Source organism: Falco rusticolus, chromosome 4 (genome assembly GCF_015220075.1).
Source record: "Falco rusticolus isolate bFalRus1 chromosome 4, bFalRus1.pri, whole genome shotgun sequence".
Classification (NCBI taxonomy): Eukaryota; Metazoa; Chordata; class Aves; order Falconiformes; family Falconidae; genus Falco; species Falco rusticolus.
The window spans coordinates 106,359,563-106,385,818 of NC_051190.1; the positions used below are offsets into that span (position 1 = coordinate 106,359,563).

The 26,256-nt window shown below is 38.5% G+C and overlaps 1 protein-coding gene across 3 annotated transcripts in view; it reads right to left on the reverse strand.

Moving 5' to 3' along the window:
• The window catches only part of KCNH8 (potassium voltage-gated channel subfamily H member 8), a 195,573-nt gene that overhangs the window by 46,759 nt on the left and 122,558 nt on the right, over positions 1–26,256 (reverse strand). For all 3 annotated transcript variants that reach the window (XM_037386756.1, XM_037386755.1, XM_037386757.1), the window contains 2 exons: positions 24,959–25,166; positions 434–631 (listed from right to left, as the gene is read on the reverse strand). In XM_037386756.1, the coding sequence (XP_037242653.1) occupies positions 434–631; positions 24,959–25,166 (406 nt within the window). The remainder of the gene's footprint in view (positions 1–433; positions 632–24,958; positions 25,167–26,256) is intronic.

The window sequence follows — 26,256 nt, forward strand, 5'->3', positions numbered from 1 at the left end:
TCTGGGCCAATCCTTCAGATGAGGATCTGCACTAGCTCACAGCCAGGGTCACTGCTGTGCTAACCACTTGCCCTCACCACCATTCCCAGGGCTGCTGTGGGGACTGAACTGGAGCTGAACCTATTACCTGGCTGAATTAAAAACTGCCTGGCATGTAACCAAAATATGCTGGCACATGGTTGGGCTCTACTCACTGACAGTAGTGTGTTTGCATTTTACTGGGTGACAACTGTCTTTTGTTGCCACAAGTGATTGAAACCTTAGAAATATGTCTGCTTAAGAGAGTTATTTCCTTCTTTTGCCATTTTAAATTAAAATTTCTGTTGTGGCTTGTCTTATTTTTAAAGAAACTCTAACAAAATTTCACCTCTTATTTTACTTGTCCCTACCCTTCCCCAAAACATTTTATATGATACTTAGCATTTGTACATACCCCCAATCAGCATTGTGCAAATGGAGAAGATCTTTTCGGCATCGGTATTGGCTGAGACATTTCCAAACCCAACACTGGTGAGGCTGCTGAGAGTGAAATATAGGGCAGCTATATAGGCACTTCTGATTGATGGGCCCCCTAGTGTGTTGTTCTCATAGTAAGGAGACTCAATACGTTTCCCTAGCTCATGAAGCCAACCTGAAAAACAAAGCATAAAAAGAACTTCTAAGGAATACCGACGCCATGAAATCTACACGTTCTATAGAACAAAATAATTCTAACAGCCCCCCCCCCCCCCCGATAATTATTTAGAAGACACTGCATTCTTCACACAATTCCAAGAATAAAAAGATCATTAAACTGTAGGAATTTATACAGCACGTTAAGTATTGTCTCTCTGGAGTATTTATTTTTATGCATGATTATGAACTGTATTTCTGTATGGAAATCAAGTGGCTTTGAATCGCATATTACAGGTCTAATTAGATAATTCATAAAATCCATTAAGGCACTGAAAAGAAAAAATCATCACCCAATAACACTGCAGCAAGAATGCAACATCGATTTGATTCTTTCCATTAATTAATACTTGGAAAGCTTTTTGAGATTCTAAGATTAAATTTTTATAATAATAATTACATATTTAGAGCTTTTTACATGTTTCTTTTTGCAGTAGAAAATATTCAAACAACTAAACATAACTTACAAACCTAAATTAATTTTCAAAAGATGCTTTGGCAAGTTTTTTCTAAATTGTTCATTTAATCTTTCCTTTCATTTTGCTAAATGACTCTTATGTGTGCTAGAGAAAGTAGAATTAGCTACTGCCTCATAGATATTTAAAAAACAACAACAAACCACAACAAACCACCAAAGCAACCAACCAGGGAAAAGTATGCAGTTCTTTTGGAAAACAACCAACCTAAATGAATTGCATAAACACAATGCTTCAAAAAAATCCAGATAGGAAAAAAAAAAAATAAAAATCAATTTGTGTGCCCAGTTTTGCCTGTTAATCAGTTTGCTTGGAAGATTAGGAATCTTTCCTGGATATTCAGGGAGAGCTCCAAAACAAAATATTCCTGGCAGGCAGTTTTATTTCAGAAAAATTGGTTGGGGGTCCCCCTGTTGTAAGCTGAGACCTGACAGGCTGAATCACCTCCTGAAGTTTATTCTCTCTCCAGTGAGCATCCATTTCTTAATTTTGGATCAATCCAAGTATGAACCGGGGGAAATCCCCTTGTAAAGTATATCTGCAAAAGTAGGGGGCAGATTTGAAGTATCTGCCCCAGCACCTCCAAGTTGGGGAAAATGTCTGTAAGAATTTACCACTTACAGCAGACTTGTTGAGCCATGGCTGCTACCATCCTCAGCTCCATACTCTCTGGCATGCTTTTCTACAAGTAAAGCTAAGCCAGAAGGTCTGGGTGATGACAGCATAAGGTTCAGCCATAACCCTGCTGACCCGCTCTGTGCAGGCCAGTGAATTTAATCAGAAGCATAAATGAAAGCACTCTGCATTCTTGTAAGATGGCAGAACTGAGTGGGCTGGTTCACCTTGCCAACAGACAAGGAAGCATAGGAAAACTGCTTTGATTTTGCCTTGATAGAAAGTATTAATCAGTTGAGGCTATTTTATGTTTGTGGCTCCCAATTATTTAAAATGGGAAAGAAAAGCAAAACTGAAAAAAAGGTCACTGAACTGATCCAAGTCCTCTGTGCACTACTGTTTTCCTGAGATTACACTACACTTCCCCAACAATAATATGGCCCTTTGTACAGCAGATTTCATTGCTATGCTTGTGATAGGGAGCGTAATCAGACACGTTAAAGAATAATGAACAAAAACCCAAGAAAATCCCTGGCAGACAGTAGACAGAGTTTAAAAATATCTATCTAAACCTAATGTAAAGAAATACAATCATAAAATTCAGCTTCAAGTTTTAAAAGTATTCTAGTCTTTGGAAGAACTGCAAAACTGAAACAAGTTATTTAAAATAACTGTAACTGATCTGTGAATACTGAAATAATGCCTCTTTGGATAAAATCTCTTTCCTGGAAGTGTTCTAAAAGTCACTGATTCTTGGCCTCTGTATTCCCATTTTTCTGCCTTTTGTTATCTGAATGAATTTCACATTCACTGTTCCTAGTGGTCATATTGCATCTGATTGCAAGTTTCTCCACCTCAGTTTCAGCTGCGCCGCCCCCCCCCCAATTACTAAGTTTAACTATTGTAACTTTATATGAAACATTACGGGCCTCACTTTCAGACTAATACATTTTCAGTGCTATCAAGAAAAGATGGATGACTCCATTATTTAACTGACAGACATATGTGAACTGGTTTCTCCTTTACAGCACACTTTATGTTCAAGGTTACCAAGCAAAACACCAAACCCTATTGAAACATCATTGTTCCTAAAGAATGCATCACTACTAGCAAAGGCAAGGTACTAAAATAAACACCTATATTGTATCAAAGAGTAGCATTCCCTATAACAGCACAGAATCACAGGTTGGTCGGGGCTGGAAGGCACCTCTGGAGATCACCTAGCCCAAGCCCCTGCTGAAGCAGGCTCACCCAGAGCAGGCTGCACAGCATCGCGCCCAGGTGGGTTTGAATGTCTCCAGAGAAGGAGACTCCACAGCCTCCCCGGGCAGCCTGTGCCAGGGCTCCGCCACCCTCCAAGTAAAGAGCTTTTTCCTCATATTCAGCTGGAACTTCCCGTGTTGCAGTTTGTGCCCGTTGCCCCTGGTCCTGTCGCTGGGCACCACTGGAAGGAGCCCGGCCCCGTCCTCCTGCCACCCACCCTTAAGGTGTTGGTACGCACGGGTGAGACCCCCCTCGGCCTTCTCCAGCTACACAGCCCCAGCTCTGCCAGCCTCTCCTCACCAGGGAGGTGCTCCAGGCCCCTCACCAGCTCCGCAGCCCCCGCTGGGCCCTCCCCAGCAGCTCCCCGTCTCCCGTGACTGGGGAGCCCAGCGCTGGGCCCAGCACTCCCGATGGGCCTCACCAGCCCGAGCAGAGGGGCAGGATCAGCTCCCTGCACCCGCTGGCCACGCTGCCCCTAACGCGCCCCAGGCTCCCACCCGCCTTCTCGGCCACAGGGCCACCGCTGGCCCGCGGGCAACCGGCTGTCCCCCAGCACCGCCCGGCCCTTCCCCGCAGAGCTGCCCCCCAGCAGCCCACCCCCAGCCTGTGCCGGTGCAGGGGCTGTCCCTCCCCAGGGCAGGACCCCGCGCTGGCCTGTACTGTATCTATATCTCTAATATAATTATACTAACAAAATACAAACACAATATTAGCATTTTACAGTTGCTAACAAGCAATTCTGGCTGAGACACCATTATCTGAAATGATTTCAGCACTCTGTGCCCAGTTCTGTGACATAACTGGAGGTCAGACAAACGTTCTTAATCAGTAAGATGAATGGCTTATCACTGAGCTACAACAGTAGCAGCTAGCAATTATCAGCAGTTGTTAACAAAAACTGCCCACTATACAATGAAAAGCTATTAGGTAACTTTCTTTAGAGATGTACCATGAGACTTGGAACAGATTATGTGTATCTGAAAGTGAAAACCCAATAAATACATTGCTCTGATTTGTAGATAAAGCCATATTTACAGCTTTTCATTTCTGTGTTCACTGTTAGAGACAATCCTAATCAGGACCTTTTGAAGAAATTATATACGATGAGGTTTCAGCCAAAGTACATAAAATGCTGCAAGATTTCCAGATCAACTACACTTCTCAGATTTTTCTTAATAGCACTACTTTTTTTTTTTTCATTTGGAATTAAATACAAGATACTGTTGGCTGTAAATACTTTCATTATACAATGGAAATAGTCCTGGGTTAACGACTGACTAATTACTTTTTCTTTTTTGGTTCCTGTAGCTAACAGCTCTCAGCAGATTCTTCAGCAAACTTGAGTAATTAATTTCTACCCTCAGGGAAGAAAAGAAAAATAAATATACCTTCTAGTCAGAGGGAGTTTCCTTGAATTTAGCGTTATGAATCTTGTCTGGTTCTGAATTAGCATTATCTGCATATAGCTCTGTGACTTTGAAAACATTTTAAAGCACCGATTAGCATAATTAAGAGGAAGATTTTTCAAAGGGAATAAGAGCACTCAAGTAATCAAGTCCCATCAGAAAAGTCAGTACGAATTGGATATCAAGCTCCATTAGGCTACTTTGAAAATTGCTGGAAGAAGCTGTATTGAGTTTCATTTACCTGTATCTGGGAAGTGCTCAAGTACCAGCAGAAACATAAACAAGCGTTTAAGCATCCATTGATGACATACTTTATAACCAGATGTAAAACACATTATCTCATTTACTGGACATCCAGAAACTCAGTCTTCCCTTGATTTGGTGCTTGCACTGCACTGAGCAAGTACATCACTCCCCATAATTTGCTGATTCATTCTATACATCTATTTAGATTTTCCTTACACACCAGACGCTTAACATACCAAAATCCTGTTTGGTATTTCAACAGCTTAGAACACAGTTTCATTTTCTTTATTCTATAAAATGACAAACATTTTTTTCTAGTGAAAAAGTAGGCCAAAACTGGTTTATTCTGCACTACTGTGTCAGGAAGTGCAAAGATGTAAGGATGAGGAGTAACTCTCAGAGCATCCCTGAATGCCTAGAAGCAGGAATAGTTCGCCAGTAGACCAGTGCTGATGATGTTAGAAGAGAAAGGGTGGGACAAAGGCCAGCCTTCTCTGAGCTGTGGTTCTGTATCATATTCAGGGCCTTAAGTATTCCTCGGGGAGATGTGAAGGTAGAAAAGCCTATCTGATCCCGCATCATCACCTTTTTGTTTTTAAAGAGTATTTGAAACTCGTGTAGGCCCAGACCACACTTGGCTCTTTTACACCGGTGAGGAAAGACTGTAATCAATGATACGCTGATAGAAGGGAAAGAGAAGATGTATTGAGTAATGATGGGGCAAACTAAAGGAAGCTGTCAAACATGGGTTATCTTTAAGGGCTATGTGTTATGCTGTTATGTTTTTCTGACTCAGCTGAAAAACTCTGGAGCTCTAAATGAAAGCACAAAAGATGGCAATGGCTTTATTACATGCCACATCTTCTTTATACTTCTCTGAAACCTAGAACTGTACCTTATGAAATACCAAGCAATGCAAAACCATCTAAACCCAAACAAAACCTAGAAATACTGGAGAAAAAAAAGACAAAAACATGTAAATAAGTCACCAAACACTGTAAATAAAAATAAATATCCTGAACTGGAGCACATGCAGCCTTCTAATATAAATAGATTATAACTTTTAACACAGATTCTCTGTGTTTTATGCCTACTAATGTATGTTGTAGTGAACAGTTTAGGGTTATTAAGAAAAAGATAAAATCTATACAAGAGCAATTAGATCCTTCATCACTGCAATGCATTTTTAAATGAAAATCGCCATATGCCCTGAGAGCTGTGTTGGCTCCCACTGCAGCAGTCCCTGGTCACTGCTGACAGCTCCTCATTTCAGATCTAGAGTCAGACAATAAGAAGCTGTATGTTGGCATGGGAAATCACACCACCCTTTCATTACATAGCTGCACACTCCAATTTGCAAATGATCATCTCATATTTCCATTTTAAATGGGGGAGAACTGTAGCAAAGGTCTCACTGATCTCAATGAAGCCAAGATTTTAGTTCCTCTCTCTCTCTCTCTCTCTCTCTCTCCCCCCCGTGTTTTCTTGAAATATTAACCTCTAAGAAATAAAGCTTAGGGCAAAACAATTGCTTAGGTAGAAGTAGATGAATACCCTTATTTTTAGGTAAAAGCACTTATGATTATAGTCTTATCTCTGTGAGATAGATTTTACATGTCCAAATTACTTCTATCAACTGTCCATGTTGCTGCTTCAGAATGTATCATAGTTAAAGAGCACTTGAGGAGGGGGGACCAGAGCTAACATTATACTTGAGGTAAGATGTTACCATCATTTTGTATAACAGTATAATGAATATGTTTACCTCATCAAGCCCTAATTATCATTCATTAGACATTAAAATATTAGCTTTGCTTTTAAGATTGCTTCCAAAGAAATTTGAAGTTACTCTCTAGTTGTTTCTGACTGATACAACGCATTCTTAATTTAGAGGTATATAAGAAAACTATCTACTTCTAGCGTGCACGACTCTGCATTAGTGAATAATCATTGCCTCTGTTCTCATGGTGATTACTCATTTAAGGTATTCAAGTTCTCCTCAAGATCCCTAAAGCCTTTTTTATCCCTGTCTAGTCAAAAGGGTTTTGACATCTGATTTTTTTCCTGCTAAAACATTTGCATTCCACCCCCCCCCCAGACTATTAATACACTAAACAGCACCATTCCTGCTACGTAAACCTGTGCAACATTGCTGTCACCCTTTCATTGTCACGAAACCTGATCATTTGTTTACACATTTGATTTATGATGGAATTTTGCCTGTCATGTTAGGAGAGGCTCCCAGGTACCAGAGCAGATGGTTTAAGGATCAAAGACCCCTAGAGATGACAGGAACAATCATGTTTTCAACCACTGCTTCTGGAGGACTGTAAATGTGGTAGACCTTATTGTATCAGGTCACAAATAAAACATGAACCAGACTTTTCTTTCACACAGATTAGAAAAAATATGTGCTAAAAATGAAAAAACCCACAATCATATAGCTTGCGAACTCTTCCCAGATACAGGAAAATGAAACTCAATACAGGTGTCATACATCTGCAGGTTCTAAGAATGTGAAAATCCAGCTCCACCATGTGTGCCTGCATGGCATAACTGCACAGTAGTAAAAGACAAGACATGATTTTATGCTCTTTTCAAAATTAAGATAATAAGTAAATGTATGTGTAAGAGGAAACCTGAGGTGCATATGTACGATGTGTCAACAAGTACAGGCTACAAAGGAACAGCTCTGGCTAGAGGCTATATTTGAAGAAGATAATTAGCTGGCATTCAAAAAAAAAAAGAAAGAAGTGGCAGTACATGAAGTTTAGACTAGAAAGACTTCAGTATTAGTACACCAGACATAAGCATAATGGCTGCATGAAAATGAGGAACCATTAGCATTAATGTACTCCCCTTGGTCTTTATTTTGTTAACACACGTTCCTGCAAACAATAGACACCTAAAATGAGAAAGAAAACAAATACAGTAAAGACATTAACATTTTTTCTCAAGCACTGAAGCTGCTGGAAAATATTAAAGCTACTCCCAAAATAATTTAGTCTAAAAATGGGTTTTCTTATTTTTGCATTGTAAAATATGGCCCTTAATGGAGTGTATTCTTTAGTATGATGGATTTAATTATATTTTTTTTTCCTTAAGCAAGAAAGACACACAACATGGGTATCAATGAGACTTACAATGCAACTGAACTAAAGGAACATCTACTGCAGTCAAATCCACATAGTCAGATTTTGTGGAGAGAAATTCTTGACATGACACATAAAAGAAATGCATTTAACTTGGACTGTGAAATGTAGTTTTATCTCAGCTGCCTGCGGCTGGAGTCCTTGTGGTAGGGGCACACAGAACCACTCAGGGCTGCCCTCTGTGACTCTGGGACCAGAGCTCAGGCACCAGCCATGCCACCTGGGAATGGCCACGTATGAAGCAAGTATCAGGATTAGTGCTTCAGATCTATGGATGGCAGAGGTATCTACTCTCCACAGTTTTCATAGCATCGCCTTTCTCTTTCCTTTGTGACACGATAACTGTATATTTTTAAATCTAATTTATGTCTGGTTTAATATTTTCCCCCTTTTTTCTTTGTCTGGGTCACAATCTTTGGTACCATTCTAGTGCATTCATTGCACCATCTTATGCAGATAATGAGGAGTGAACTATGTTAACCTTGTACGAGCAGATTATACTTAACCTCTGGGCTCAGTGAACTTTTAAGAGCCAACAGAAGTGAGGCACGTGGATATTGACATGATGGAAACTACAGAACATTTTCTACATATACAAATAAAAGTTTATACACTTTTGCTTGATGAATGCCCACATTACAGACAATAAAACCCAGAAGAAATCCCTTTAACATCTAATCAAAGAGGAAAAAAAATACCCTTTTCTGTAAAGTACTCCATGTCTTTTTCTATTAAGTAGATAAAATCTTTAGAGGGGGGAGGACAAATTTTATAAGAAGATTTCATGCTTCAGATCTGTGTTGTTCATCTATTTAAAGCTTAACACATAAACCAGAATAAAGCTTTCATTCATTTAAGTGCTATACATAAAATTTAAGCCTCCATGGGAAATAATTAACAGCATATTTTGGGGAGCTTGCAAACAATGGCAATGACAAGAAAAGTAATATTTTAAAGTAAAAAGAATAATAGTTGAGTTTCAAAACCATGCCCTTCTCAGAAACAAACCTTGATGAGACAACTCTCCAAAATTGTAAATGAGGATTCATGAGCAACAAATTTTAGGGTCAGTGTCATATTAGAAGTTAAGTGGACACTCAGAATGGATAGATTCAATAAAAATGCCATTTGACTTCCATTGCAGAGAAACTGGATAGAATTTTTATTACATCTCTTCCCAAATTAACGAATTAAGTAAGAGATGGGCATGAGCCAAAATCCAAGGCATAAACATGCTCCTAACAATGCTGAGATCTGGGCCATATCTTCACATCTAGTCAATTTCTTTATTATGAATCAAATTAAAAAATCACCATTTGAACATGTCAGATAAAATTGTAAACCTCTGCCAGACTTTGGAAATTCTACCACTGATCTTTGAGCATTTGTAACATCATCCAGAGAAAGTTTGAACTTCAACACAGTGCAGTCAGACAAAAATTCAAGGTCCCTGTATGCCTCACTGCTCCATGAGGCTTGCACACTCAAGATACACCAAGCTCTGCAGCCAAAGGCATGTAGGTGCAATGGTTACCTTCATATCAGGTTCCTTTTGAATGCCTGCCCTAAATGATGCAGTACCTTTCACAGATACATTGACTGGTGTTCTTCTTGGGCACTGATCCAGAAGAAACTGTATCTTTCCCTAGACCCTTAAAGGAAGGTTTTAACTAGCTAAAGACATACAGTGAGATAGATGTTATAAAGACTTTTAAAACCCAAAGAGTTTTACAAACTAAAAAAATTCCTTTTGGTTAAAGCGTTTTTAGATACAAGGTTAACCTTTGCCATGTCTACCAAAAATTAACGTAATTTGAAAGGTGACATCCTAAGTAATTTTTTTGTAAGGCTGACTAGTATCCTTTGTAAATAAGTTGGCTTTTGTATTTCTAACTGAATATATTCTTAGAAGCTATCATAAAATAATTATATTTTATAAAATTTTAATTCATGTGACTCAACAAAGTCATAACAAGATATTGACCCAGTGTGCTCACTGAAAATGAATTCATGGCACAATAAATATTCAATGAACTAAATAGTTTCAGAAGGAAGAAGTGCTCAATCAAGGGATTAAAAAAAGAAAAACAAAACCCCAAGATCTAATTGTAATGGTGCTGATAGCAACAAAAAGATTGCCAAGACCACAGAAGTACTGAAAACCCGAGAATTAAGCTTTAATGAAATTCAAAACCAAAAATTAAATTTGGCAAAATTCAACTCTATTAAATTGCAAGTATCACTGCTTAGAATAAGAAAGTAAAATTTCTGCATTCTCATGGTAACATTGATGCCCTCTTGGAGGTACTGACAAAATGCCTTCGCAGGAAGCATTTAATTTCTTGCCATCAGCAAGGTGTGATCTGTTAAATAATTTACATTCTCATTTTGGAAGGCCACAAGTGTAAGGGGAGATACTTTTTATCTTACAGGAAGCTTGTAATCCACCCCAGTGAAGGCACTATAGGTGCATGGATTATGATGTGATTTCCAAAGTCTCTCCGGGTTGATCACTCCTGGGTTTGTTCATGGCTTGTAAGTGGTAGACCAACAGGCCTGATACGAAATACTTGCAATGTTAGCATTTTATTAGAAAACAATGTTGGAAAGATATATTTTAAAAATTATTTTGTCAGTCACAAGTAAGCACAGGGTGGAGCTCTACAGCTTTACCACCTAACGCAAAATGCTACGTACAAACTCCATAAAACTGTGTACATGAATTACCGAGAGCTTCACACATTTCAGGTCCCAGTTTCTGGCCAGAACCTAACTATGTTTGTACATTAAACATTAATATTTTTAAATGAAGTCCTATCTTTTTTTGTTTGCAAAGTAAGATTTTGCTCTTTTATTTTTTCTTCTACTGGGCTGGATAAAACCCTGAGGACCAGCCTAGACACAGTTCCATAGTCAGAGCCCCAGATATTTTTTAAGGTGGTAGATAATTCATGTGAATTAGCTACTTACATTTCTCCTTCACCACTTGGCAAAATATTCTCTTTCCAGAGAAGTTATTTCTCGTCTACAACGAGAAATCTGGTGAGAGAGGAAAGAAGGGAGTGGTGTGGGGGGAGACATGTCCCTTCGAATGGAGCTCCAAAATAGTCTCCAAAAAGCTAGCTGAAGCTCTGCATGACCCTAGAGGTTATTACTGGAGGACTTTTCCTCCCGGACCGTTTACCATGTGGAATGGGAGCTGGATAGCTGTGCTTGTCCCGCTTGGTGGGCTGGCCCTGCATGCTGACTGGGCAGGCTTTGGGTGGCTTGTCCCTCTCAGCCTACACTGTGTCACCACCTTGCTGCCACATAAGACTGCAGATTGCATCTCTGGGACATGCAACTGATATTCTGAAGATGTCTAAACAAATAAGACAGCTGCACAGCTCTTTTGTTCACAGTGATGAGGAAGACTTCAATATGCATTCACAAGTCTTACAGTATAACACAATAAAGATTCCTCTTACAATAGAGATGCATCTATTCCAAGGTAGAGACCTGACTGTTTTACATGTAAGAGCTATATATAAGAATTTTGAGAGCTAACTCAGCAGATCTGCAAGCAACACATTCCTCCTGGTATTTTATGATAATTCTCTAAACATTTATACTTACTGTTGCATAGAAGCTCCAGTGTACATGGTAAGTGCACCTGCATTCCTGCAGAACTAGGTCATAAATTCCTTCAGTCTCATTTATCAAGGAGCAGGTAAATTGAGAAAATAAATGTACTGCAAACTCTTCTTCTCTGTGGTAAGCCTGTACAGCTCTTCTCAACAGTAATTTGTTAGATGGCTATATTTGGAGATTGTAGGAGATTTAAGTCTTTTTTGCTTTTGCAAGACAACAGGCTTTTTCTCTTCCCCACTTCATTGAATAGACAAAATGGGGATATTTTCAGTATCAGCTTTCCATGACTGTGTCAGTCAATACATACAAAGCGCTACATATAGTTAACTGTTTTAATTAAACTTTTTTGTTTCTCTAGGAATACTTTATAAACAGCTCTAACACCATTAACGTATTTGTAGTGAAGACAAATGCCTTTGATACTTTTTAATTATCCTGATTCGTCCCTCCCCTAAAACAGCCAAGATTTTTTTTAAGGTTTAAAGAGATCAGTAACATAAGCAAATTAACAAATATTATATAATGTTAATTTAATTTTTAGATTACAAGTAAAATATAAAAGTCTAAAAATAGCTAACTTAAGAAATAAAATTGTAAGCATATAATTAGATGTATATAAATCATTTGCAAATCATTTCCTTTAAGGAGAGGGTCACACTGTCACTTCACAAAGAGTCTCAGCATTTAATGTTACTGTTCCTTAGGCAAACTGGTTGTCACTGTCCTTTTCTGGGCTATCAAATGTCTTGCAGCTAAGGTTGGAATTGGAAACAACACTTCTAGTCCATTCAGTGCAAAGCGCATGTCTGTCTATACCCTCTTTGCTTCCCTGTGCTCCATCAGTCTGTACCCATCTGTTAGAACTTTTCTTAGAGTGTAATACTCTTTTGGGCAAGAGCAGCCTTTTCACCCTGTGTTAATCCAGCAACGAGGACAGGAGGGTCTTGACCCATAACTAGAGACCCTGGGTGCTGTTGCAATAAAATTAATAGTAATGACTTTTTTTTTGTGCTGTCAGCTACAGTGTTAGAAACCTGCTTTGCAGTTTTATATGTTTGGAGTCCAATTCATGCCAAAAAGGATTTGAGTTACTACAGGTGATATATTTCTGTCTTTTTTAAGAAATAAGTACTCTCCTCCATAAGCAATACAGATTACATTAAAATGAAACCTGTATTATCAAAATACGCAAAAAAATCCCACAAGATGACAACTTGAAGGAAGTCAGTTTTAAGGTTGCTAGCAAAACTTTGGGGTTGTATGTGTGCAATGTGGCATAGCTGGTAAATTAATCTCACTTCTGCCCTGATGTTCTCACCTGCTCAGGTCTTCCCCTCAGAAAAACTCAGGCTAAAGCATTTCAGTACTTTATTTACATGGCAATTTCTCAGTCCTAACGGTGAGTATATTGACAGTCCTGACTCAGAATTTGAATAGATTCACCTGGGGGCAATGACAGTGGTAATCAATTCCTTAAAATCTCTCTAAAAGAAAGTATTACTTATTTGCAACAGCAAGATATCAAGAGGACTATATTTTTTATGAAAACATTGTAATATGCTACATGTATTTTTATACTGCCTGTTTAACTGCCCATGATCTGCGAGAGTGGGGCTGTTTACTTATAAACTCCTCTGTACGAGTCCTCTCTGCTTTTCAAAGCTGAGTAATGCCATGGGTGGTCCCTGACAGCTGATCCCTTCCCTTCTCCTATCGTGTCCCCTGCTCCATCAATTAAGACAATTTTCAGCAGCTTCTACCTGTTCAAATACAGCCTCCCATCTGGGTAAAACATGGGCAGATGCCTCAGCACAGAAGCATTTCCTTTAGTAGGTCTAGTTACAAATGAAAGGGTAGTTGCAGAATTACAACAAAACTATGCTAGTTTATATTTGACTAGCCTGCATAATCACACAGGGGATGGTATGACAGGATGGAGTTTGGTTTGTGTCAGTATAGACTGTTGCAGTCTACATGACATCCGTTTCTCCTTGTCTTCTGTACTGATAACATCCATGCAAGTTAGAGAGCAGCTAAGTATGCTGACCCTCACTACAATCCTTTCCTTGCATGCTCCATAGATTTTGCAATATTGTCTAATTCTTTTCCTCTGCCTTCTCACCTAATGAACCACTGTGTTGCTTTCTGGACCAGGACACTGCCCGAGTCAGACAGCCAGGCGATAAACAGTATTAACACTTCATTTATCTTGCCTTGTCTTAATTTTCTAATCCTTGAAGCACAACCTAAGTACATTTTTTTCAATATGATTTTTTTCTATATGTTGTTTCAATCAAGGATGTTGAGATTCAAACTTATTTGGCTTTTGTGAGGGGAAAATCAACAACTGGGGATATCTGGCTCCAGAGTCTATCTTAACGTAATAGCAAAACAAGAATTTGCAATGTAATGAAGGCTCAATGTAGAAAAGGAATAAAAACTAAAGAAGAAAGCTAATGTCTTAATAAGAAGGCACACTACATATTTAAAGTTACAGCAGTTCTGAAATATAACACCTGTTTCTGCAGATCTGACAGGTATTTTTAAAGTGTGTGACATAAGGAAATCCTAAGCATTAGCATTTTTATCTGTACCTATCTTAGATCTGACAATGAAAAATAGTTAGGAATAATTAGGTATAATTAGTTTTACAGAACCTGGCTTGTGTTAGACTTTATAGACTGTAGAATGCTATGACATACTCTCACAACTCCACATTGGTTTCTTTTGCTGAAAGCAGTTACTAGTTACCCTTAAGCACTGTCACCTGCAAGTACAAAAGAAGCACAAATGTTTTCCAAGGTATGTGAAAATGGAAGAAAGTCTGAAAAGAAAAGTCTTGAACAATTTCTTCATTTTTATATGGAAATGATTTTCTATTCTAGTAGCAGGAAAGCCTTTCTTTCATCAAGCACCTGCTCTGTTAAAGGGCAGAAGAAAGGATAAATAAATAGCAAATAGGAATATACACTGAAGACATTTCTAGATTAAAAATGTAAGGCATGCTTGTGCTATAGAAGAAAAGAAAAGCAATTTTAGTTGTGATGGGGTGTCTATGGAATGTAATATGGCATTCTGACACCCTAGGATATCTAGCTATGTGATGGGGCTGAAAGAGGCAGTCCAATCAAATATTGAAGCAGCTGCCAAAAAGATTTCAAAGTCTTTTCAGAGGTTTTGTGGGTTTAAACTGGATTGAGACATTGTAATTTGAACAGCCAGGCCATTGAGCTTTGAAACCAGAGGCAGAAATTTCTGAGACATCCTAACAAAACATCCTTTTACATCAATGTGTAATAGAAATGAATGTTTTAGCAAACGGATACAGAGCTCCCCAAGGTGGGAAGTGTAACCCTAGAACAAGCTACCCCAAAAGATGGAGGCCTCTCCAGCCTTGCTATTTTTGAGGACTTGGCTGGAGCATGCCGTGTCTGACCTGATGTAGTGCTGGTGACAGTCCTGTTTCAGCTGCCTGGTTGGCCTAAATAAACCCCAGAGGTTCTCTCCGGCCAACATTTCTATGATTCAAAGTACGGCTATTAAGGGTTAAAGACTGATGTAATTTCTCCTTGAGCAAGGCTTTTACATACAATATTGGCAGCTTTCAATAAATTATACTCTACAGTATTCCCATTACAGAAGCCATGTGGAAAGATTATGGTGTTATTTTACCTCTTGGGACTATTGCCTCTTATGGGATGTATACTGAGCAGATTTTCCCCCTACATGTGGCACTGAGAATTTCTATTAGAGCTGCAGAAATTGGTTCAGATACAGTTTTTCCACTGAGATAAAAACTCTGTGGGTTTAATGATATGTAGGTAATCTGCATTTAGATGCAGGAGGACACTTGCAACTTTATCAAATCTCAGGGGCTTCACTGACACACCAGTTTTATACTTTTCACTTAAAAATTGCCCAAAATTGTCGTCCCAGGTACAAAATCTTGAAATGTATTAACAACCACATGAAAACCTCACCCTCCCTTCATAAGGTACTTTCTACTTTTTTCTGGGCTGCAAAACCAATGGGATATTTTGTGATGGCTAAAATGGTTCAATCAGAAGGCAAAGTGTGGTACATAAAGAAAAATATAGTTTAATCAAGGAACTGAGCCTGTAGAAAAGAACAGCAGGGAAGAATGGCAGAATAAAACCTACTAAGACCCAAAGCAGCTAAAATACAAATTAATGTTAAATGAAAGGCAAAGGAAATGTTTCAGTTCAGTTCAACAAATCGCACAAATGGCACAGCTCCATCACAAAAGTAGTGTTTTGGGTTTTCAAATGCAAAATTTAATGATTTCCACAAGATTAATTTCTATAGTTATTTTAAAATTGAAATTTATGTTTTAAATCCTGACAAGGTCTGGTATGCACAGGTTTAAAATGAGGAATGTTAATAAAGAAAACCTTTCCTAGAAAGTTTGTTTTACATATAAACCAGGCAGAAAAATAGGGCCAGGTTTTCAGGTAAGTCTTTACAAGCCCTTAATTTCTAATTATAGGTCTTTACCATGTGCAGACAGGTTTCCACACATACTTGTAGCACATGTCCAGGTGATTACAACTGTGCATGATAAAACTCCCTAGCAGCAGTTAAGTTTCTCTGTGTCTATTCTAACAGATTGACAAGGGAGTGAAAAACTATGTGCCTCTGCTTGTATTGTACTAAAAATTGTACGTAACTATAATCATCTGCAAATAGGATTTCATCTCCAAAAACTAGATGAACTTTTGCTCCCTAATTATACTTATTCAGAAGTGTAACCCAATCTGATATAAACCCCAACATTTTCTTTCATAAATATTTCACACTATAATCTTCTCTAAATTGGGCCTCAGATATAGTAGTTTTCACCAGAGTTGTTTTAACAATTCAGGTAAGGTATCCATCAGACTAAAGAAATATTTTGTGGTGGTTTTGAAATAAATAAGTAAATTTAATCACTCTAATTTCTTCCTGATTTTAACTAATTTATCTGTTTAGTTCTTACCGGACTAGAAATTGCGAACCTCAAACAGGAATTCATGGAAAATGTACACATTGTACATATAATTATATTGTTACTTTTACTGAGGAGTAAAGCTCAAAAGGATTCAAAAAACACTGAAAATATTAAAAAGCTTTCTAAAGTAAGATATTCTAGGTTTTCAAATTTCTGTTTCAACTGCCTTAGAATACTTCATCACTGTGAAATGCTTCAGTACTGTGGTACCTCCTTGACTTTTTCAAAGGATGTGCAATGTAATAAGCGCTGTGTGTAATTATTTGTGAGATGGGTGCTCTGAAAAACTTTCTAGCTTAAAGGTACGTATATTCCACACAACAATGGACCTTCAATGCATATACCCCAGGTCAACAGAGCATTATAATTAATTTCACTAAATTGAAGATGTCATCACTCATGCATGACAAATGTATTTCTTTAATTCTTTTTCTTAAAGTTGCCTCTCAAAACCAGAAAGGACCATAGTTCCAAAATAACAGGGTCTGTTATTACTAATGACAAAAAATTAAGAAAACCGATAACCAAACCCATAGTGAAGCAGACTGAAAGAGAGATTAGAATTAAATATTCAGGTACAGAGATGACAGACTGAAATGAACAACTGATCATGGCTAGTGAATGATGTCCTGTGCAATTTAGTCTGCATGAAGTTCTTTCCTCCCCCACAAGAATTCATAAATCCACACATGCCAGTTCTAACTTGATGGATGTGTGTTTGGAGCGGTGAAATAGACCAATATTTCAGAGCAGAACACAGTTTTCTTGGCCAAGAGCCTTGGAAATTTACAAGTGCTCTTTCTAGCAGTGAAAAGGACCCACCAGCTCTTAGTAAGCCGAACACTTGTAATTACTAGAAGCTGTTTTGTCATAGGTCCAGACTCAAACTCCAGAAGGTAGGTCAGGAATCCAGAAGCAGGCACATGTACTCGCATGTACCAAACACATCACCTGGGTCCAAAACCTGATGGTTCCTTAGGACTATAGTTTCACCCTGCACCTTCTTTTGGCTGATTTACCTGACATCCCCAGTACCTGGAGATAGGTGATCACACAGAATCTCAGTTTACATAATTTTTTAAAAAGGAAGTTCCTGATTGCCAGTATTGCTAAGAGTATGGTGAAAATAGGAATCTCAGTGGGTTCAAAAACAGACTGACAATTACATATTTCTAAAGTCTCATTATTTTTCATATTTCATTTTTTCCTGGTTTTTGAATGTATGGATTTGATAAAAACTGCTCACATCGCATTCAAAACCAAATCTATTTATTCTCTAAAAGAAGGAAATATTGTACAGAAACAGAGTGGGAATGATCTGGGATCAATAATAGTTGAGATAATTAATGTATTAAAAAAAAGAAAAATAAAACCCAAGCCTCTATTTCAACTTTGATACCAACTCTTGTCATGTCTAGCCATTCAAGTCATTAAACTGCTTTGCAAAAACTTCATGATACATAAATATTTTCCTACTTCTATGGTACACTATGAGGATTAATATGAAAATATTAACAGTCAAGATTTAACTAATTATTGTTTTAACAAATTATGCATTATTTTGACCAGGAAGGGGAGTAACGACATCGATTTTTTCCAATATGATTTCTACTGTTACTTACTCCATGGTTATGCTGAGTCCAAGAGTACCAGAAATGTGTATTAGTTCACTAACTTACATTATTTGAGGGAGAACTAGCAGATATACATACCTAAAAATAGTTTTTCTTCTGAAAAGAGGATAGCTCGAGTTTTACCCTGAATAAATGTACCAATGCCACTAGTATCTATTGTCAAGGATATACTTAAATCTGTACCTTCAGAGTCTCTGGCAAAATTCCTCAGGACGTTAAGAGAGCTAATAATGACTGCCTCAGGTTTCTTAGCATAAGCTGGGAAAAAGGTTCCTGGCACTGAAAACTTCCCAACCTGTTGAAACTCAAGAGTTACAAGATAATGACTCTCAATGGATATTCCAGCTTGATGCTGACTTATGAAATTCTGTCAAGACTGAAGCTACCTGGGGGCCACAAAGAGCTTGGACAGAATTTAGGAACCCAAGCTCAAGAGTGTAATCTAAAGTTTGCATCTAAGATATTAGTCACTTACATTTTGCATGGTTCCTATCAGCCAACTTCTGCATCAAGCCAGAAATGCTGCCGATGCTCAGAGTATCTTTCCTATTTGTACCCAGTGGGGATCCTTTAGCCACCTTGACCCAGCATCTGAATTCCCTGAAGGACTCAACACGGAAGGTAGCTGTGCGCTGTATAGCTCTAGCCAATTTAATTGCAACGGGAATATGTGGATTGTCATATCACCTAACATCTCAGTGGTAAAAAGGGACACAAAAGACTTTCAGATCTCTGTTCTCTTCGTCCCTGGAGAGTCCAAAGCTTCATCTCTAGCTTCACCTGGACACTAGAGACTCTGGATAGACACTCGGGCATTGGCCATTCCTCTGTTGAAATTATGTCAGTTTGAGAAAAAACCAAAACAGCCAGAACTCCAGGAAGCAAGCTTCCCAGGAAGAATGTTGAGAGAAGTAACTCATACACTATGATATGGTGCTCTCTTAAGGAGATTTGCATTGTACCTATATCTTCCATACCTTAGACACAAGTTCCGGTGCCCAAACCCCATGCTGAAGACGAGCGAAATTCAGTAACAATGCCTCTCTCTCCTTCTGTGGTGAGAAGAAATCAATGACTTCTGGTTTGTTTTTCACCAGAACAATGTCCTTCATATCTGTGCTCTCGATGGAGACAACCCCAAGCTGCTTGTGCAGAATGAGAGGTGTGCGCTAACTGCTGCAGAAAGGGGCCATCCTTTCCAGCACAGTTGCAACTCTAAGCAAACACATGTAAACTTTCAAGAAGCAGTTAAACTTACCAGTTTGGATCAACACTATTTGAGGGATTTTTATGTTAAATTCTATTACGTGGTACATATACATCCTTCAGCACCTGTGAACACAGCTTATAACTTCCCTGTGGCCCATCATGAAGCATATAAAAGCCAAGTGAGAGGGCCTGAAGGCACAATCTTATTTTCAGCATTTCTTACTGGTTCCACCCAGGTGCTGTGCACTTCATTCTGCAGCTAAATCTGCCACCCACTGCCCCGAGAACTAATTCAGGGTATAAATCCTTTGCCAGGAGTCAGGCATCCAAGGCCCTTTAAAGGCTCTGACTGCCAGGGTCTGATCAAGTGTGGGGAGGAGGTTTTATATCGCAGAGTATAGGCGAAAGTATAGTGGTTCAGTCATGACTGAATTCTTGTTTTCAGAAGTGCTGTAAATTACAAAACTAATAGAAAATGAGAAAAAACTGGAAATGAGTATAGGTGTTTTATTGAAATAAAGATTTAAATAGCTGAAGAATACCCTTTATAGACCTGATTTTAAAGTGTCTCCCAAAGTAAACGCGTACACTTTATCTTCTATAAAAGTACAGGTTATTATTTATTTATTTTAAATTTTGCTTTGACAGCAACTCCTCCATAGTCAGAATGTTGTAAGTGTTATCGTAGGTGGACTAATAAAGAGTTGCAGCTGAATTTCTGGTGGACAGGAAGGATTATTTTTTTTGTGACAATTACAGAAATTATACCTGACAGCTTTGATTATCTAAGGGAACCAGCATCCTGACTTTTGGCCTTCTCCTAATCTCCTCACTACACTCAAGACAGCTGAGTTTCAACAGCTCATACGGTTTTCACGGAATGAACGCATTTAGCAACAGGAAACATTTTCAATATTATCTGTTTCCCGTAGAGACAGACCAAAAAGTCATTTCACGTATTTGATAAGAACTTGGAGGGGAATAGCTCCATATATACTAATTCAAAACAGCAGACAGCAAATAAAGAACCTATGCCTAAATCTGATACCAGCTAAACCTAAGGAAACGAGAGCCAAAGTATTTAAGTCAGTGGAATTAGAGTGGTAGGATCAGCCAGGAACCTCAGCACAACCTAGCCTCTACTCCATGTCAGCTAACAGAAAGTTAATCTTATTTTTACAAGCTGCTGAAAATCATGCTGTGTCTGAGGGAAACATCGGTTTCACCAATGAGAACAAATGAGGGGAAAAAGGTGCAATGTAATAGAGAGGGATCTGAAGAAGCTAGATGGGAAAAGCAGGACAAGGTATGTACTACTGCCTCAGGCCGGTGGGACTGACCAGTGCAGGAGTCAGGGTTTATCAGACGTCAGAGTCAAGCTGCTGTATGTGGAAAAATGGTCTCCTGAGATGGGAGAACTTGCTGAGATAAAGTTTTCTAGCACCTGAAAACAACGCCCATACTGCATATCTTCCGAATACCTCATGTAATCAGTTAAAATAGCAATACCAGAGCTAAGCAAGAGAGCTAAGCAAGAGATCCAGATTTTAACATCACATTACACTGGTATACGTCTCAACGCCACCACATCACGACAGTTCATGAATAACATTCCCAAAGACTGCATCTTTCTCGTTGTGCAACCACATGGCTAACTTTGTGAATGTAACCATGTTTTAAAATTATTTGCAATGAGAATGTTGCCTGAATAAAGGAAAAAAAAATATGAAATAAAGGCTTACAATTAGGGCCAGCAAGAACAAAGCAAATACATTTCTTGGTTCTGGGTATTTTCCTAGGGAGAACTTTATCACTCCCATTGCCCCAACCCAAATGCAAATTAAGCACCTCATTTGTTTAAATTAGCCAGAGAAATAGATACACAGAAACAAATGCTACTCCCACTAAAGTCAGTGTTGTGAGATCTGGGCTATGATGCATGTCTGATGGCACAGCAAGGTCCAAAGTATGATGATAACAGTACTGCAGCTTTAAAATGTTTGCTTTAAGTGTTAGCAAAACCTCAGTCTTGAAATCTGTGCTGCAGGCTTTTTGAGGAAGCACTAAATGGAGGAAGGATGTTGCAGAAAGCTTTTTTCCTCTCCTCTGTCTCTCCCCCCAAAATAGAAGCACACATAAAAAGCAGAGAAATCTTTTCATTCCAGTCATGGTTTTCCTTTCTTAGAACAAACCCATCACTGTATTTCAGCTATGGTATGTATTGCAGCATCCATACTTAGGGTCCCAGTTTTTCAGGTGGGCAACACCCAAGACTCTCCAGTGAAGAATAAAAAGCATACTTTCCAAGGGGGAAAACACATTCCTTTTAATAAAAAAGTATAGGAATTCTAGTTTTTACATTATATTTTTTAATGCTGCCAATTAGAAAGCCTCCTAATGCCTGGAATTAACTTTGTATAGGATGTGTTGATGGAAACCTGAGTCTTCAGTTTTGGTATTAGTGTGATAAAATTAAAAGTTTAAAAACTAAATCCCTTCAATACAAAACTAACAATCATATTCTATTGCTTTCCCTGCAGTAAGAAATCTCTTTTACATGCTCTCCAAAATGGCACAAAAATTTCCAGTTGAGGCCTTCGTATAGAAGAAAAGAATATCCTCAGTGTCTTAAAATAACACTACGTTTATTATACCCCAAGCAAGATTTCTCTGTGTGCATTATTTGTTTGTGATTTATTATGATCTCCAGATCTCATTTTACTTTGCGTAATCACTCATACCCTAAATCACACCTACTGTTTTCCCCTCAATATATTGCTTACATGGATGCTGTGAGGCATAGCAGACTGGCAATTTAAAGTTTTGTTAAGGTGAAAAGAAAGTCTAGCTACAGATAATCAGCTGTGTATCACCCACCAGACTAGCAAAAACTATAGCACACAGAGGGGCCAGGACTTCATGGTGTCTCACCAGCAAGTAGTTTGAGAGCAACAGAATTTGTGCTGATTGAAGAAACTACATAATCCTAATTTTCTGCACATGTATGCAACATACAAGATTGTACAGAAATTTTATCAGCGCTGAAGTGGTCTTTGCAAAATTATGGCTTCATGCCAGGTATCTGAAGGTTTCTGAGCTCTTCTTTTTTTTTTTTTTTTTTTTTTAAATCAATTTCTAATACTTTAACATTTTAAAAATGTTTCCTTTTAAAAAATAAACAAAAGACCCCAACAAATCTCCAATATTTAACTTAGTGCTAGACAGAACTTTAGATATAAATGTTCTGACAGATACAGAACTAATATCTGTAGGGGCTTTGCACGAGTCATTGCAGTATAATTTTACGATACATTTATAACACCTAAATATTTTAAAGACTATCCATGAAGATGGTAGAACAGCTTTCCAGGCGAAAGTGCAAAACCACACTTTTTGAAAAAAACTAAAATAAAATCAAGTTGTAAGCTCAACAGCAAAGCCCTTTGGCCAGGTAGAAGGCTAAAGTCTAAGTACACACCAATAAGAAGTGCTTTGGCCCGTCCAGTGGTGAAGTGCGTTGCCTTCAGCTGTCCAGGGAAGGTCACTGAGTCTCACAGATTGAGATGAGCCAGGGGTAAGAGGCTGTTTAGGAGCAGTTCCTGCCTAGGAAGCCCACTAGAAGATGGTCAGAGCATCATAACCCAGATACAATGCTCTTCACTGGGATGCAAATGGAACTTCTGTGAAATGGCTCCCAGTTAAACTGGGATTGGTTCTAATGAGGTGGTTGGGACATTAGCTTATTACTGCCATTGCCCAAGAGAGTACAAAACTGAGTGTGGTCTCAGCTCAGGGGAAAGGGACAGGCTGCATGGGGAGCACAGCCAGCAGCCCCACCTAGGGAGCAAGGATGCAGCCCATCCTCATCATTGGGACTGCAATGAATGCTTTGAAATCAGCTATCATTTGTGGCCTGCATAAGGTGACAGTGTGTCTTCATAGCTAATTCCCACCAGAGACACCCTTCTTTTTATTATTATTATTATTATTATCAGGATTTGTTTTTCCGTTAGCAGTATTTGACCAATTTGCGAGCAGTGGGCTTTCTTTGTATATACTCCCCTACAGCTGCAGTCTTTTCTTTGAGAGCTTTGTGCTCCATGAGGAGTTCAGCAGCAGGTCACAGACCTGATTTACAAAGGGAAGGAGAAATAAACAACCAAAAAGAAGGAAAAAAAGGCTCCACAAAGCTTTCAGTAACCTATGGACAAACTTGAGGTATGTATTTATTGGACTTACTTTCTTCTTTTTCCCTTCCTGACCTAGCAACCTCTCCTCATCTGTGTTCAGGCACCTTTAACATACTTGGCATTTTTCCTTCAGACTAATTATTATTAGATGGTATTTAGATAGATGATAATGTGGTTAAGAGAGGAGGAAGAAATTAAAAGAGATAAGAAACTGCGTACTGCAGTTTGAGTGCACATCTTGAGCCTTTGGTCACAGGTGTTTGCATTATTCCTCCCAACAAATATTTTTTCTGTTGGGGAACTGTCTCACCATCAGATACTCTTTGTTTATGAAAGACACACACATGTGTTCTTTTAATCTCACAGATATTTTACATACTCTAAATTATTCATATGCATTTTTATTGTGTCTTTAGTATCTAACAGCATAAAGACGACTAGCAGGGCTTCCCCCTTCCAGTTAACTTTATTGCTGGCCTTGTTTCCTCTCCTGCTTCAGTGAACATGTAATAGATTTAGGCTAAAGGTAAATACAAGTAGAACTAAAAAGACAGAACACAAGGAACCAGAAAGAAAAGGGAGAAAAAGGGATGCTTGATATTGATATGGCATTGGAGAAATACAGCAAAAGAAAGGCACCTCTACAGTAAAGCCAGAATGACCTACGTGGGAAGATGTGGAGTATCAGCTGTTGCACTAGTGGGTAACACACCTTCAGCAGCGTGCAAATACCTGGTGATGCCAGGCTCCTATACAAGGTGTATTGTTTCCCCTTTGTACCATCACACATGGCTACAACCCTTCACAGTAATAATAAACCTTAAACAAAAAAGGAAAAGCTTAAAATCTAAGAGTCAATCTGGAACACTCAATGAAATCACAAAGAAGAGTGGGGTAGAAACTAAATACTGAATCAAAACTGAGCATTCCAAAACCATCTCTCCACTGATAAACACCTCCTCTGCTGCGCAAAAGAGCAACGCCTGCAAATCAGCTAAACAATATTTCCAAAGGGAGTTTTTAAATTGAAGGCACTTCAGGGCCTATCTGTTTCAATGTATATTAAGGAATAACCAGCACACTCAAGGGAATTCCTCTCTTGAAGAATTTGCCTAATTTGCAAAAACAGGATGAACTTTCCCATCTACTCTTCTACACAGATTGTCTAGCCCTCCCCTATTGAGAACCTCAATTTCCCAAACATTGAATCACTCTTGAAAATCTCCTTGTTTTCTACTTTTCCCATTTTATTTCATTTTGATCCTTTTTTTCAGATTGACCTGAAATTGAGAACACCAGTCTCTTCCTTTTCTCTACAAACAGCACTAAATAATTGTACAAGATTAAGCAACAAAGGAAATACTGAGTGATTTATACATACGTTTTGATATAGTCACATACGTATGCATATAAAAACATATTACGTATCTATGTATATGGTGGAAAGAAGAACTTACCTATGTCCCAGGTAAGGGGGTTGTTCTGTTCCATCTCCCTTTTCCCTATGACATACCAAATGCAGGCCATCCAGTGAGCAAGCAAGGCAAACATGGACATGAGAAGCGTGAGAACAATTGTACTGTGCTGGGAGTAACGATCCAACTTCTGAAGGAGACGCAAGAGGCGTAGCAACCGCACAGTCTTTAGGAGGTGGACAAGGGAAACCTGGGAGAACGGGGAGAGAAAACAACTTGTCAGCAGTTGACTTCCATCACACCGTTCTCTTGTTTCAATGAAAGAGGACTATCTCCTAAAGCTCTATAATTTTTTTTCCCATCATTCAGTTACACAGCTGCATATTATGCTTAGAGTAAATCTCAAGACAGCAGAGAATAGAAAAGAAGTTTATATATACAAAAAAAGTATTTACATTTGATGTGTACGTACATATTTACTGTTTCTGATTTAAACTGAACAAACTTGAAATACTGGGAGATCTTTCGTTTTGTCTTTCTCTTCAAGCCAAGTCTTCTTTTGGATTTAACTTAAAAATTTGTGTTTGTGCAAAAATAGATCCTACCCTGCTCTACAAGAGAAACATAATAGTCAAACTGACCCATATTCACTTGAATCCAACACAAAAACACAAAATAAACATCTTCAAGCACACAAAGATTTTAATTTTCTGCTAACAGCCAAACAGTAGGCCTGCCTCAATTATGTATGAGATGACATCAGCTTAATAATTCAGTTCAGACTGGGAGAGGAAGTAACATATAGCAGATATTTTTCAGAACAAGGAAGCAGAGAAATAAGTGAAGACTCAGATTTGCTCCTGGGATTTAAACCTGTGCTCAGGGGCCCGGGATATTTTACTGCTCTCTAAAGCAGTAAGTTTAGAGTCTGAAAATGCTTGTATTAAGACTCCTAATACTACTTAACTTCCTTACCTAAAATATTATTGCCTTTCAAGTGTATGTGGCAAAAGTACCGCCTAATCTGCTCAGCACCCTAAGTGTACATCAGTTTATGAAGTATAAGGGCTCTGGCCTCAAAGGAGATGCAACAATGCACAAAGTGAGCAGTGTCTGGATGACCCCATCCCCTCCAGAGCATCCTCCAACCTACATCCACACCAGAGTGTGCACAGCTCCCAATTTTGCAGAGAGTATACTTGGGTCATGTTTCAGCTGTTGGGTAGAGTCAGCAAAGAATATGCAGATTAGGATCCCAAATATTTATATATTTTTTTTAAGATTAAATAGGCGGAATTTTCATTAACAGTAAGCTTTTTCTTCCCACTTCATTAATGAGG